Source organism: Oncorhynchus kisutch, linkage group LG10 (assembly GCF_002021735.2).
Source record: "Oncorhynchus kisutch isolate 150728-3 linkage group LG10, Okis_V2, whole genome shotgun sequence".
Taxonomy (NCBI): Eukaryota; Metazoa; Chordata; class Actinopteri; order Salmoniformes; family Salmonidae; genus Oncorhynchus; species Oncorhynchus kisutch.
Genome location: NC_034183.2, coordinates 12,460,076 through 12,474,964, shown reverse-complemented (window position 1 = coordinate 12,474,964; position 14,889 = coordinate 12,460,076). Strand labels below are relative to the sequence as shown.

The 14,889-nt window shown below is 43.4% G+C and overlaps 1 protein-coding gene across 1 annotated transcript; it reads right to left on the bottom strand.

Annotated features, from left to right (window-relative positions):
- Positions 1 to 3,493: 3,493 nt before the first annotated feature.
- LOC109897450 (zona pellucida sperm-binding protein 3-like) lies at positions 3,494 to 6,051 on the bottom strand. Its single transcript, XM_020491940.2, is given in 8 exon segments — positions 3,494 to 3,602; positions 3,958 to 4,040; positions 4,251 to 4,368; positions 4,544 to 4,615; positions 4,617 to 4,719; positions 4,966 to 5,069; positions 5,173 to 5,291; positions 5,379 to 6,051. Coding segments are annotated over 8 exon segments (1,077 nt in total). The 5' UTR covers positions 5,796 to 6,051; the 3' UTR covers positions 3,494 to 3,541.
- Between the last annotated feature and the right edge of the window lie 8,838 nt (positions 6,052 to 14,889).

The following is a 14,889-nucleotide window of genomic DNA, read 5'->3' as shown; positions in this document are numbered from 1 at the left end:
CGCCTGCTACCGACCCCCCTCAGCTCCCAGCTGTGCCCTGGACACCATTTGTGAATTGATCACCCCCCATCTAGCTTCAGAGTTTGTTCTGTTAGGTGACCTAAACTGGGATATGCTTAACACCCCGGCAGTCCTACAATCTAAGCTAGATGCCCTCAATCTCACACAAATCATCAAGGAACCCACCAGGTACAACCCTAAATCTGTAAACAAGGGCACCCTCAAAGACGTCATCCTGACCAACTGGCCCTCCAAATACACCTCCGCTGTCTTCAACCAGGATCTCAGCGATCACTGCCTCATTGCCTGTATCCGCTACGGAGCCGCAGTCAAACGACCACCCCTCATCACTGTCAAACGCTCCCTAAGACACTTCTGTGAGCAGGCCTTTCTAATCGACCTGGCCCGGTTATCCTGGAAGGACATTGACCTCATCCCGTCAGTTGAGGATGCCTGGTCATTCTTTAAAAGTAACTTCCTCACCATTTTAGAAAAGCATGCTCCGTTCAAAAAATGCAGAACTAAGAACAGATATAGCCCTTGGTTCACTCCAGACCTGACTGCCCTCGACCAGCACAAAAACATCCTGTGGCGGACTGCAATAGCATCGAATAGTCCCCGCGATATGCAACTGTTCAGGGAAGTCAGGAACCAATACACGCAGTCAGTCAGGAATGCTAAGGCCAGCTTCTTCAGGCAGAAATTTGCATCCTGTAGCTCCAACTCCAAAAAGTTCTGGGACACTGTGAAGTCCATGGAGAACAAGAGCACCTCCTCCCAGCTGCCCACTGCACTGAGGCTAGGTAACACGGTCACCACCGATAAATCCATGATTATCGAAAACTTCAACAAGCATTTCTCAACGGCTGGCCATGCCTTCCGCCTGGCTACTCCAACCTCGGCCAACAGCTCCGCCCCCCCCGCAGCTACCTGCCCAAGCCTCTCCAGGTTCTCCTTTACCCAAATCCAGATCAGCTGGGCTTGACAATCTGGACCCTCTATTTCTGAAACTATCCGCCGCCATTGTCGCAACCCCTATTACCAGCCTGTTCAACCGCTCTTTCATATCGTCTGAGATCCCCAAGGATTGGAAAGCTGCCGCAGTCATCCCCCTCTTCAAAGGGGGAGACACCCTGGACCCAAACTGTTACAGACCTATATCCATCTTGCCCTGCCTATCTAAGGTCTTCGAAAGCCAAGTCAACAAACAGGTCACTGACCATCTCGAATCCCACCGTACCTTCTCCGCTGTGCAATCTGGTTTCCGAGCCGGTCACGGGTGCACCTCAGCCACGCTCAAGGTACTAAACGATATCATAACCGCCATCGATAAAAGACAGTACTGTGTAGCCGTCTTCATCGACCTTGCCAAGGCTTTAGACTCTGTCAATCACCATATTCTTATCGGCAGACTCAGTAGCCTCGGTTTTTCGGATGACTGCCTTGCCTGGTTCACCAACTACTTTGCAGACAGAGTTCAGTGTGTCAAATCGGAGGGCATGCTGTCCGGTCCTCTGGCAGTCTCTATGGGCGTGCCACAGTGTTCAATTCTCGGGCCGACTCTTTTCTCTGTATATATCAATGATGTTGCTCTTGCTGCGGGCGATTCCCTGATCCACCTCTACGCAGACGACACTATTCTATATACTTCCAGCCCGTCCTTGGACACTGTGCTATCTAACCTGCAAACGAGCTTTAATGCCATACAACACTCCTTCCGTGGCCTCTAACTGCTCTTAAACGCTAGTAAAACCAAATGCATGCTTTTCAACCGTTCGCTGCCTGCACCCGCACGCCCGACTAGCATCACCACCCTGGATGGTTCTGACCTTGAATATGTTGACATCTATAAGTACCTAGGTGTCTGGCTAGACTGTAAACTCTCCTTCCAGAGTCATATCAAACATCTCCAATCTAAAATCAAATCTAGAGTCGGCTTACCCTAGTAAAACTGACTATCCTACCGATCCTCGACTTCGGCGATGTCTTCTACAAAATTGCTTCCAACACTCTACTCAGCAAACTGGATGCAGTTTATCACAGTGCCATCCGTTTTGTCACTAAAGCACCTTATACCACCCACCACTGCGACCTGTATGCTCTAGTCGGCTGGCCCTCGCTACATATTCGTCGGCAGACCCACTGGCTCCAGGTCATCTACAAGTCCATGCTAGGTAAAGCTCCGCCTTATCTCAGTTCACTGGTCACGATGGCAACACCCACCCGTAGCATGCGCTCCAGCAGGTGTATCTCACTGATCATCCCTAAAGCCAACACCTCATTTGGCCGCCTTTCGTTCCAGTTCTCTGCTGCCTGTGACTGGAACGAATTGCAAAAAAAAAAAAAAAGACTTATCTCCCTCACCAACTTCAAACATCTGCTATCTGAGCAGCTAACCGATCGCTGCAGCTGTACATAGTCTATCGGTAAATAGCCCACCCATTTTTACCTACCTCATCCCCATACTGTATTTATTTACTTTTCTGCTCTTTTGCACACCAATATCTCTACCTGTACATGACCATCTGATCATTTATCACTCCAGTGTTAATCTGCATAATTGTAATTATTCGCCGATTATTATATACCTCCTCATGCCTTTTGCACACAATGTATATATAGACTTTTTTTCTACTGTGTTATTGACTTGTTTACTCCATGTGTAACTCTGTTGTCTGTTCACACTGCTATGCTTTATCTTGGCCAGGTCGCAGTTGCAAATGAGAACTTGTTCTCAACTAGCCTACCTGGTTAAATAAAGGTGAAATAAAAAATATTAAAAAAGGTTGTAAGGCAACAAAATTGGAAAAATGCCAAGGGGGTAAATACTTTCGCAAGCCACTGTAAATAAATTCTATGCTCGCTTCGAGGCAAGTAATACTGAAACATGCATAAGAGCATCAGCTGTTCCGTATGACTTTGTGATCACGCTCTCCCCGCAGCCGATGTGAGTAAGACATTTAAACAGGTCAACATTCACAAGGCCGCTGGGCCAGACGGATTACCAGGACGTGTACTCGGCGCATGCGCTGACCAACTGGCGAGTGTCTTCACTGACATTTTCAACCTCTCCCTGTCTGAGTCTGTCAAGCAGACCACCATAGACCCTGTGCCCAAGAACACTAAGGTAACCTGCCTAAATTACTACCAACCCGTAGCACTCACATGTGTAGCCATGACATTGCAAGGTGACATTTCCACTGACTTCTCAGTTGCTTTGAATGTTAAAAAGCCTGTGGTGATAATACTTACTCGAAGCACAAATCTAATTTTCAAAACATGCTCTTTTTGGCTAGCCACAGGAACCTTGATAGGTAGCCATTTGGCACAGTTGTCAATTTGTAATCAAGCTTAGCTACCACCTCTTGTTAAACTACAAGAGTAGCTAGCAAGCAAAATATAGTACTTCATTTTACACCTAGTTACACGTTAAAAGCTCATGAACAAAAGACAAATCCCTTAAAATCCATCTTTTTTTTAATGATCCATTATGTGTTTTTTCAACAGGAAAGTCAGCCCAAATGATTAAATAGGCCATCAGTCAAGAAGCTTTTCTTTGATGTCGAGAGGACCAATAGACGCTTCTTGCTCCCACCGGAAACCTAGGAAGAGCAGAAAACATTACTGATTTGATTTATTAGGATCCATTATACTAGCTGTTGGTGTCACCTTACTGGGGTCTGACATCGCAAAACAGAACAAATAATTTACGCAGAGGGTGCACTTTTTTCCAGCCTAGCACTAGAGATTGCAGCCAAGGGCTTACGTGAATCAAGTCTGTAAGTACTTGATTAGGACAAGTGTGCACCCCAGGTGCACATTTTTGTCCAGGAATGACAAACACTGGACTGTAGTGCACATGTACCTGGATCCGGTTCCCTTCTCTATTGAAAAGAGAGTGTTGCATATAGTATGTACAAGCAAAGTGCACACCTTGCCATATATAGCCAGACTTACCCATTTGAGAAGGAACAAGCCTTGTTCCCATGATCAATAGGGGATGAAGCTGTTGTGGCTTTCAGGAGGCAGGTAATGTATAGCTGTTGAAATTAGTTGAAGTCTCAGCATTGGTACCACATAAGAATTAGTATATTTGACATCAATTCAAAGCAACATCATGTTGGGTACAACACAAGCCATATTGGGCATAGCATAATACATTTTTGATTGAAGTGAAGCAAAACAGCCAAGTCTATAAATTTGGACATTCCGAAGCTAATTTGCAGAAGATCTCAGGATTAACTACTCACTGAGCCAGTGTTCACAACATGAAACCTAAAGGCTTCGATCTGGAACTGGAGCGTGTCATCCATGGTGCGAGGTATGAACTGGGACCTGGAGCCTGTCAGCTTGGTGTCGACCAGACAACTGAAGGCCACAAAATCAAAATTAGGCTACCTACACTGCTGAAACTCTGGAAGGATGCCATTCAAGATGGCTGTTGATCTGAAGTGTGGGCAGGTGGAGGGAATGGGAACTAGATAAAGTGTGGGCAGGTGGAGGGAATGGGAACTAGATAAAGTACCTTACAAAGGATACTCACCCACGGTTCTCGATGAAGGCATATCTTGGGACAGTGTTGGCGTTTGGGATGACTGTGGCTACACAGTTGTCCAAAGACTCGGAGGGGCACATGGAAGAACTGGACGACAGAAGCTTCAAAGTTAATATTATCTCCAAGGACGTACTCTTTGCTGGGTCTCTCCAACTGCCAGTTGTCTGCGAAGACAAGGCAACAGTCAAATGCTTATTCCAAGTCAGATAAACTAGAGCAGGGTCTGTACATCAGCAGTGTGGTTTTATCATGGCAAATATAACTGCCATCCTTTTGTACTCTGGGGTAGCCACCTCATTCCAATAACTAAGCGGCGGTTACATTTGGCAGTTGGCAACACCATAGTTTAAACAAGTGCAGAGACAGCACTTAAGTCAATGCCAATATGGCAAGGACAAGCAGCTACTAACCAGTCATTAGCCTCAGGGAGAAGTAGAGGAGCTCCTCTGCAACCTTAGTGGAGGCATAGGGATTCCAGGTGGGCTTCACTGAATCACTGCTCACATAATGATTTCTGTAAAGGAGTCTTTAAATGTGAAACCAAATGGCCAAGGAAGTGTATCCAAAGTTGATTGAACTGCAGAAAAAAAGTACCAACGCAGGTGTAGTCAACTCACCTTTGATAGTGGCACTCAACCCAGACCACCACTTCTCTAGTCCGAACAATGCGGCTGCTGCCCAGCGTGGCTGGTGTATAACGGAGTGTGAAGACATAGACAAGTGAATCCTCAGTCATCTGGAATCAGAGCAGCAAACGGCATTGTAAGAAAATCAATGGTAGTCAACCTAGAAAAGTCATAACGATGCTAATGCTCAATGTTACCGTCAGAGTGCTGCCACATTCGTGCAGCTCAGTGACAAAGATCAGAACTTGAGCGGAAGCATCCTCCCCGGTGACAGCACAGCCTCCCAAGGTAAGATCCGCTGGGTGAATGAGTTGGCCGATACCGAGCAGACCTCGTTTGACTTCCACACGAGCAGCAGTCTCCCCACATTGAACTGCAATGCTACTGGCAGGCACAGGCAGCGGTCTCTGCTCATCAATAGCCAACTGCACCTCTTTGACTGGATCTTCAGGATATCTCCAGGTCAAAGGCTCATTGAAGGTCTGCTTTGACTGGAGCAAAGGGTTTAACTTGCGTCGGTCTCTGGACCCTGGCAGGCCCTTGCACAGCCCTTGGGTGAAAGCTGGCTGGTTCTGGTGCAGGCCTGTACTGTGGAACAAATCTCTCAGGGGCATGTGAAGCTTGACTGGTTAATTCTTGGCCCTGAAAAATCTTCTCAACTTTAGCTAAACAGCTAACGGTAAGAAGCAGAAGGATTTTAATACTAAATTCCATTGTTCTCTATTTTGATCACGATTTGTTTCTTTTCCCTGTACGTTATATATTTCTTGACAATTCGTATATGTTAACAACAACCACAGTGTCACTGAACTGCCATTTTGAACTGCCATTTCTTAGTTTGACCACCCCTTGTTTGATTTACAGAATGATCTTCCAGACATGTTACACAGCTGCACTTAACTACAATCTGAACTGAATGTATCTCAATACTTTAAAGCCGGGCTCTCCAAATCTATTCCTGGAGAACTACCATCCAGTAGGTTTTCAATCCAACACTAATCTAGCACACCTGATTATAATAATTAGTTTGTTGATAAAATTAATCAGGTAAGTTACAGCTGGTGTTGTAGCAAAAACCTACAGGATGTCACTCTCCAGGAACAGGGTTTTAGAGACCTGCTTTAAAGTATATTTTATAACAGGGATGGGCAACTCCAGTCCTCGGGGGCCTGAGTGGCGTCACTCATTTGCCCCAGCGCCAGCTAACACACCTGATTCCAATAATCAACCTGGAGATGGACTCTGAAGCACCAGCTGCCTCCACAAGCAAAGATGCACATGTAATGTCTCCCAATGTCACCCCCTCCTATTCCCACACTGATGTTATGGAAGGGCCTGCCACTCCTCACACAAAGGGCTGCACCACACCACTAGACCTACTGCACAATGCCGGCGCCAAAGAGCAAAACCAAAAGTGCAGCTCACAGCCCCAACAAACACTACGTCTGAGAAAGAGACTGTAGACAACGACTTTGAGAGGAAGGTGTAAAAAAAAGAGCTGCTCGCTACAGAGCTAACTCTGGAAAGACTGTTGTGACACAAATAAACATACTGTTGATGTACTTAAAGGACCAATTATTGCACTGTAGTTCATGTTTACTGTAAAAGGACAAGTTTAAGCGTTAGGATATTGACTGTAGTTAAGCATTGTCTGTAGTCTATTAAAGTGTTTGCTGAAAGGACTCAGCATTGTTAAGAGGGGAGTGTAGTGCTGGCCACCCAGTCAAGTATGCTCAAGTGTTGAGTCATTTGCATAAGGCAGCTATAAAAGCTTGTTGTGGGATGGAGTGTAGGTCTGTTCACTGGTTGCCTATTGTAAATTGGCTGGTATCTCACTGCATGGATGATGGATCTCCCCGTTTTGTGTCAGAGATGACTAGCCCACACTCTGTATGAGACAGTTTTAGTGCTATGTATTATTTACTTTAGAAGCTAATCATCAGTAAACTACCTGAACGAATATCGTTGTTGTTCATACACACGAACATCACAATATGCTTTAAGACGTTTTTTCACCTATTCAGATATTTGTAAGCAGGGACATGATCAGTATGGACGCCATCCAAAGAACATATGCTTAAATCAGTCATGTTGAATGCATTCTCAAACTTATTTTTACCTCAATTCAATACTTATTTCAGGTTAATAAAGTTTTTCAGTAATACGAAGGCAGACTGTAGTTCAGAGCTTGGTCATGAAGAGGGCACGACAAAACTTATTTTCCCCTCAGAAAAACTAAAAAGATTTGGTATGGGTCCTCAGATCCTCAAAAGGTTCTACAGCTGCAACATCAAAAGCATCCTGGTTGCATCACTGCCTGGTACGGCAACTGCTCGGCCTCCGACTGCAAGGCACTACAGAGGGTAGTGCGTACGGCCCAGTACATCACTGTGGCTAAGCTGACTGCCATCCAGGACCTCTACAACAGGCGGTGTCAGAGGAAGACCGTAAAAATTGTCAAAGACCCCAGCCACCCCAGTCATAGAATGTTTCCTCTGCTACCGCATGGCAAGGGGTACCGGAGCGCCAAGTCTAGGACAAAAAGGCTTCTCAACAGCTTTTACCTCCAAGCCATAAGACTCCTGAACAGGTCATTAAATGGCTACCCAGGCTATTTGCATTGTGTCCCGCCACTCCCCCCCACCCCTCTTTTATGCTGCTGCTACTCTCAGTTAATCATCTATGCATAGTCACTTTAACTATACATTCATGTACCTATTACCTCAATTAGTCCAAATAAACGGTGCCCCCGCACATTGGCTACCCGGACTATCTGCACTGTGTCCCCCCACACCCCTACTGCTAACCCCTCTTTTACGCTGCTGCTAGTCTCTGTTAATCTTATATGCATAGTCACTTAAACTGTACCTACATGTACATACTACCTTAATTAGCCCGACTCACCGGTGCCTGTATATAGCCTCGTTACTGTATATAGCCTCGCTGCTGTTATTTTCACCGTCTTTTTACTGTTGTTTTTATTTATTTACTTATCTATAGTTCACCTAATACCTATTTTTTTACTTTAAAATTGCACTGTTGGTTAGGGCCTGTCAGTAAGCATTTCACTGTAAGGTTGTATTTGGCGCACGTGACAAATAAACTTTGATTTGATTTGGTCAACCGTGGGGGAAATAGCATACATAACAGTATCATGCAAGTGCAGATTACAATTATTTTACAGACAAGTCCATTTTAACAGTACAGGACCAAGAACATACACCTGCGTGACACCTGTCGTTATGTCCAGAAAACCATATTGAACACCAGCATTTCACTGTAAGGTTGTATTTGGCGCACGTGACAAATAAACTTTGATTTGATTTGGTCAACCGTGGGGGAAATAGCATACATAACAGTATCATGCAAGTGCAGATTACAATTATTTTACAGACAAGTCCATTTTAACAGTACAGGACCAAGAACATACACCTGCGTGACACCTGTCGTTATGTCCAGAAAACCATATTGAACACCAGTATTTCAGTCACGTAAAAATGCAGTCTGTAATGGTGTGGTATAGGCTACTGTTTTTACTGTAGAATGTGTGATGCTCTATGTAATTTGCAGTGCAGAGATTCCAAAGAACATGTCTAAGTGCTAGATGTAGTACATAGGAAAGGACCACTTCTACACCCTCCCCCTTGAGGCTCATGGGAAATTATGTAAATCATGTTTTTCTATTGAACGTTCTACCCAATGCTTCCTGTGTGTCATCTTTGAGTGGTAGTCTAAGTTTAACCAATATTGTGTGCGAGGGTAATAAGGTATCAAACCGGATGTTTCCAAGACCTGAAACTTTACCTTCACCAGTCAACTTCAGCAGTAAGGCTTAACCAGATTATGCTGGGTTGTGCCAGGCACACCTGTGAGCTCTGGAACTCCAGCTCCTGTTTGTGGACTCTGCAAACAACGTGTCCTTGATGAAAATACCTGTCTATTTGTGGAAAAATCTCAAATAGTTTACCTATTTGCTTATGGTTATGCCTACACCTAGCGACCTGCTTATATTATACTGTATGAGCAAAAAATTTAAATATTCAACAAAATTAAAAGGGCCTATTTATATAATGAATATGAATTCGGAGAACAGAAATGAGAAATTACTTCATCAATTGGAACCTTTATCAAGTGGAAGGGGGAAAAATTAAGGAACTGCATTAAAGATCAAAATTGGTGAAAGAAAATTGTGCTAAATAAAAATTTACACCAGTTTCATTTAAGTACCAAAAAATTGACAGCTGTGCCATACAGATTGCAAAATAGTTGGGAAGATATTTTCGATGTACCGATTCCATGGCACATGGTTAATTTATTGATACACAATTTACCATTCCTTCTGAAAGAGGAGTGGGAGGCCCCGGTGCACAACTGAGGAAGAGAACAAGTACATTAGTGTCTAGTTTGAGAAACAGATGCCTCACAAGCCCTCAACTGGCAGCTTCATTAAATAGTGCCTGCAAAACACTGGCCTTCTAGGCAGAGTTGCAAAGAAAAAGCCATATCTCCGACTGGCCAATAAAAATAAAAGATTAAGATGGACAAAAAAAACAGACACTGGACAGAGGAACTCTCTCTAGAAGGCCAGCATCCTGGAGTCGCCTCTTCACTGTTGATGTTGAGACTGGGGTTTTGCGGGTAGATATACCATTATAGAAACACCATAATATTAATTAAGCTACATTTCTTAAAATCAATCCCATATACTATGTCCTTACAAAAAAAGCTTTTAAATTCTCTCGTCCAGCCAATATTAAAAACAGTCAAATGCTTCTCATAGATGCCCTCTGGTGGACAAACTAATAGTAACTAGCATTTATGGCAACAATGGCTGACACTTAAATAACGTGTCATAGAATTCTGCGGCAGTCCGCAAGCTGTGCTGCAGTACGACGCTACTTTTACAGGAAGAACCACTGTACCGTAGCCTACAAGTAGCAAAATAGAACACTATTGATTGAACATATGTATTTCAATATGATTGAAATAGGCCTATAGCCTAATATTTATATTTGAATGCAGTCATCTCGGTTTTCATTTGACTCATTTTTATATGCGTTGCTTGTTTGTATCAATTGCAAAGACATTGGCAAGTTATCTGCAGTCAACTTTGTTCTATAGTTATTGGAGGTCACAGATATGGATGAACCCTGTAATTGATTCTATGTTTAGTGGAGATCTTCTGTGTATAAAGTGACACAGGAGGGCAAATATAGCACTAGCGAAGCACTTAGCTGTCCTACGAGTGGTCTCGTACGAGTGGTCTCGAGGCAGGCATTAGACCACAAGCATTGTCAAGTGCAATGTTAAGAACTATGTTTTTGTGAAACAGCTCAGAGTTTTAATGATGCACCTATGAAGGTTCTAACGATGAACTTCACCTTCAGATGCTTTTGGGAAACCGGGCCTGGCTCTTTCTCAAATCAGCTAAAAAACTGTCCTCTCCTTGTCTCCCATCAACTGCACTAAAACGACTTGACAGGTGAAAATAATATGGTGGATGCTTATTATTAGGATAACTTACTTCTGGTCAGTTTTTCCAAACTATTGCAGATGAAGGATGTTGTGGAAAATATTGAATCAAATACTTCTCAGATACCGGAGCTTGTGAATTCAAATAGATTTTATTACAGAGAGTAACAAAGCCGAGCAATTCCAAGGAAGAACCAACTCATTCTTAGTGCTTGGCTTTTATACAGTCTTACTCTTACATAACGTCATCACTCCACTTCATGAATCTTGTTATCTTACTTAGTTTCCATTCTCTTATTGGCTCAGACATTGGGGCATAGATTATATTGGTGGCGTGACATGCCCCCTCCTACTGTTGCCCCTCACTGATTACCTAATGTTCCTGTCCAGAGGGCTTTACAAGTTCAGGACGATGTTGTCTATGTATGATTAACCCATGGGCGTGTCCAGTAGCCTTCACAAGATCAGATATGGCCCAGACCCGTCATGTCTTGTTGGTTTACCTTGCCTAATCCACACAGATTCTGTTTACATTCTGAGAACAGTATAGTTACTGAGAATCACCAGATGACTGAAAAATCCTCCCACAAGGAGAGGAGAGGCAAGGCGAGGACCACAGATTTTAGACAATTGAAAATGGGTCCCTGTGTGTATCTAGTGGTGGTGAAACAAAGCTTCCTGAAGCATTGATGCTTTGCAGCCAATTATGTCAAATAGGTTCATTACTCAAGGTTTTGATCAACACAGTGTACACTAGTGGCACCTGCTGGTCAAAATTATTTAGAGTAGCCAAATTATTATAGATGTCCCAGAGTAGCCTTATTGTCTTACACCAAAACCAATACCAAACCAATCAGGTGGTTGTTCGACAAAAATCATCTTCAGACGTCATTGATCGGGTAATTCTGATTGAATGAAACAGGTTTCGGAACACTGCTTCAAAAGTCAACTGCTTAGCGATAGTGATTTTGCATAAATACTCATAATAAACATTGATAAAAGATACCAAGTGTTATTCACAGAATTAAAGATAGACTTCTCCTTAATGCAACCCCTGTGTCAGATTTTTTTTAAACTTTACGGAAAAAGCATAATCTGAGGACGGCGCTCAGAACCCAAAACAGCCAGAGGCATATCCACCATTTTGGAATCAACAAAGTTAGAAACAACACCATTGTAATGTGCAATGAGTGAAGAGGTGTGGAGTCAGGCGCAGAGAGCAAAAGGATGTGGGGAAAAACACGCTTTAATGTCCAGGAAAAATAACATGAACAAAAGTAGGAAAACAAATGAACAGAAATATTAACGGACAGCGCGAAACCCAAAATGCAAACAAAATACACTCTAACACAAAACAGAGGAACAAGCCCGCACGAAACAGAAGCGGGCTGAACAAACTTAAATAACCCCACCCTAACAACCAAACAAGAAACAGGTGATACCAATTAGACAAAACCAAACGAACACAGAACAAAGGATCGGTGATAGCTAGTAGGCCGGCGACGACGACCGCCGAGCACCACCTGAACAAGAAGGGGAGTCACCTTCGGTAATATTCGTGACAACCATAAATATTTACTTACCTTTGATGATTTTCATCTGAAGGCTCTCCCAGGAATCCCAGTCTGACAATAAATGACTGATTTGTTCCATAAAGTTCCATCATTTTTGTCCAAATAGCCACTTGTTGTTAGCGTGTTCAGCCCAGTAATCCATCTTCATGAGGCGCAGGCACTTCATCCAGACAAAAACTCGAAAAATTCCGTTACAGTCCTTTAGAAACATGTGAAACGATGTATGGAATCAATCTTTAGGATGTTTTTAACATAAAACATCAATAATCTTCCAACCGGAGAATTCCTTTGTCTTCAGAACAGCACTGGAACGAGAGGTAACTCTGTCAGGAGCATGCGTCATGAGACCAAGGCTCTCTGCCAGACCACTAACTCAAACAGGTCTCACGAGCCCCTCCTTTATAGTAGAATCCTCATTCAAGTTTCTAAAGACGGTTCTAGTGGAAGCCATAGGTGGAAGCCGTAGGAAGTGCAACTTTATCCATATCTCAATGTGTATTCGGTAGGCCAAGCTTTGAAATACTACAAACCTCAGATGTCCTACTTCCTGGTTGGATTTATCTCAGGTTTTCGCCTGCCATATGAGTTCTGTTATACTCACAGACATCGTTCAAACAGTTTTAGAAATTTCAGAGTGTTTTCTATCAAATACTAATAATAATATGCATATATTAGCATCTGGGACAGAGTAGGAGGCAGTTCACTCTGGGCACACTATTCATCTGAAAGTGAAAATGCTGCCCCCTATCCAAAAAAGGTTAATGTCTAATTCATAACTTTCTTCATTTGAATCTAACTACCATGCTGTGTTGTCTTATGTCTCTCTTTATGTAGTGTTTTGTTGTCTCTCTTGTCGTTATGTGTTTTTTGTCCTATATTTTTATTTAATGATTTGTATTTTTAATCCCAGCCAAAGGTCCCCGCAGGAGGCTTTTTGCCTTTTGGTAGGCCATCATTGTAAAAAAAGAATTTGTTCTTAACTGACTTGCCTAGTTAAATAAAGGATAAATAAAGGTTAAATAAATAAAATAGTGTATCTATTTATTATTATAATAAATGTTGTTCAGTTGAATTTGTAAAACCAAATGTATATTCGGCCTCAGGTTAGACAATGCAAATAATGATAACACAACTTCCTCTGATTAATGAAACAATGCCTTTTTATTGGTTTGTCATGCAATGGTAGTTACACAAATAAGGCTTACAATCTAAACTACTTTGAGATTCAGTATGTGCTAATCATTTCAGCCACAGCAAATTACAGTGACCTCCAAAAATATTGGGGCAGTGTTTTTGATTCTGTACTCCAGCAATTTGTATTTGAAATGGTACAGCGGCCGAGGTTTGAGTGCAGACTGTCAGCTTTAATTTGAGGGTATTTTCATCCACATCGGATGAACCGTTTAGAAGTAAGAGCACTTTCTGAACATAGTCCCCCCATTGTATTAAAGTAGTCAAAAGTGTAGTATTTGGTCCCATATTTCTAGCATGCAATAATTATATAAAGTTTGTGACTCTACAAACTTGTTGGTTGTATTTACTGTTTGTATTTACTGTTTTACTAGCGTTTAAGAGCAGTTGAAGGCCACGGAAGGAGTGTTGTACGGCATTGAAGCTCGTTTGGAGGTTAGATAGCACAGTGTCCAAGGAAAGGCCAGAAGTATACAGAATGGTGTAGTCTGTGTAGAGGTGGATCAGGATAATCAATCGCCCGCAGCAAGAGCAACATCATTGATATATACAGAGAAAAGAGTCGGCCCGAGAATTGAACCCTGTGGCACGCCCATAGAGACTGCCAGAGGACTGGACAACATGCCCTCCGATTTGACACACTGACCTCTGTCTGCAAAGTAGTTGGTGAACCAGGCAAGACAGTCATTAGAAAAACCGAGGCTACTGAGTCTGCCGATAAGAATATGGTGATTGACAGAGTCGAAAGCCTTGGCCAGGTCGATGAAGACTGCTGCACAGTACTGTCTTTTATCAATGGCAGTTATCACATCGTTTAGTACCTTGAGCGTGGCTGAGGTGCACCCGTGACCGGCTCGGAAACCAGATTGCACAGCGGAGAAGGTACGGTGGGATTGGAGATGGTCAGTGATCTGATTGTTGACTTGGCTTTCGAAGACCTTAGATAGGCAGGGCAAGATGGATATAGGTCTGTAACAGTTTGGGTCCAGGGTGTCTCCCCCTTTGAAGTGGGGGATGACTGCAGCAGCTTTCCAATCTTTGGGGATCTCAGACAATATGAAAAAGAGGTTGAACAGGCTGGTAATAGGGGTTGCGACAATGGCAGCGGATAGTTTCAGAAATAGAGGGTCCAGATTGTCAAGCCCAGCTGATTTGTACGGGTCCAGGTTTTGCAGCTCTTTCAGAACATCTGCTATCTGGATTTGGGTAAAGGAGAAGCTGGAGAAGCTGGGGAGGCTTGGGCGAGTAGCTGCGCGGGGGGGGGGGCTGTTGGTCGTGTTTTGAGTAGCCAGGAGGAAGGCATGGCCAGCCGTTTAGAAATGCTTGTTGAAGTTTTCGATTATCATTGATTTATCGGTGGTGACCGTGTTACCCAGCCTCAGTGCAGTGGGCAGCTGGGAGGAGATGCTCTTGTTCTCCATGGACTTTACAGTGTCCCAGAACTTTTTGGAGTTAGAGCTACAGGATGCAT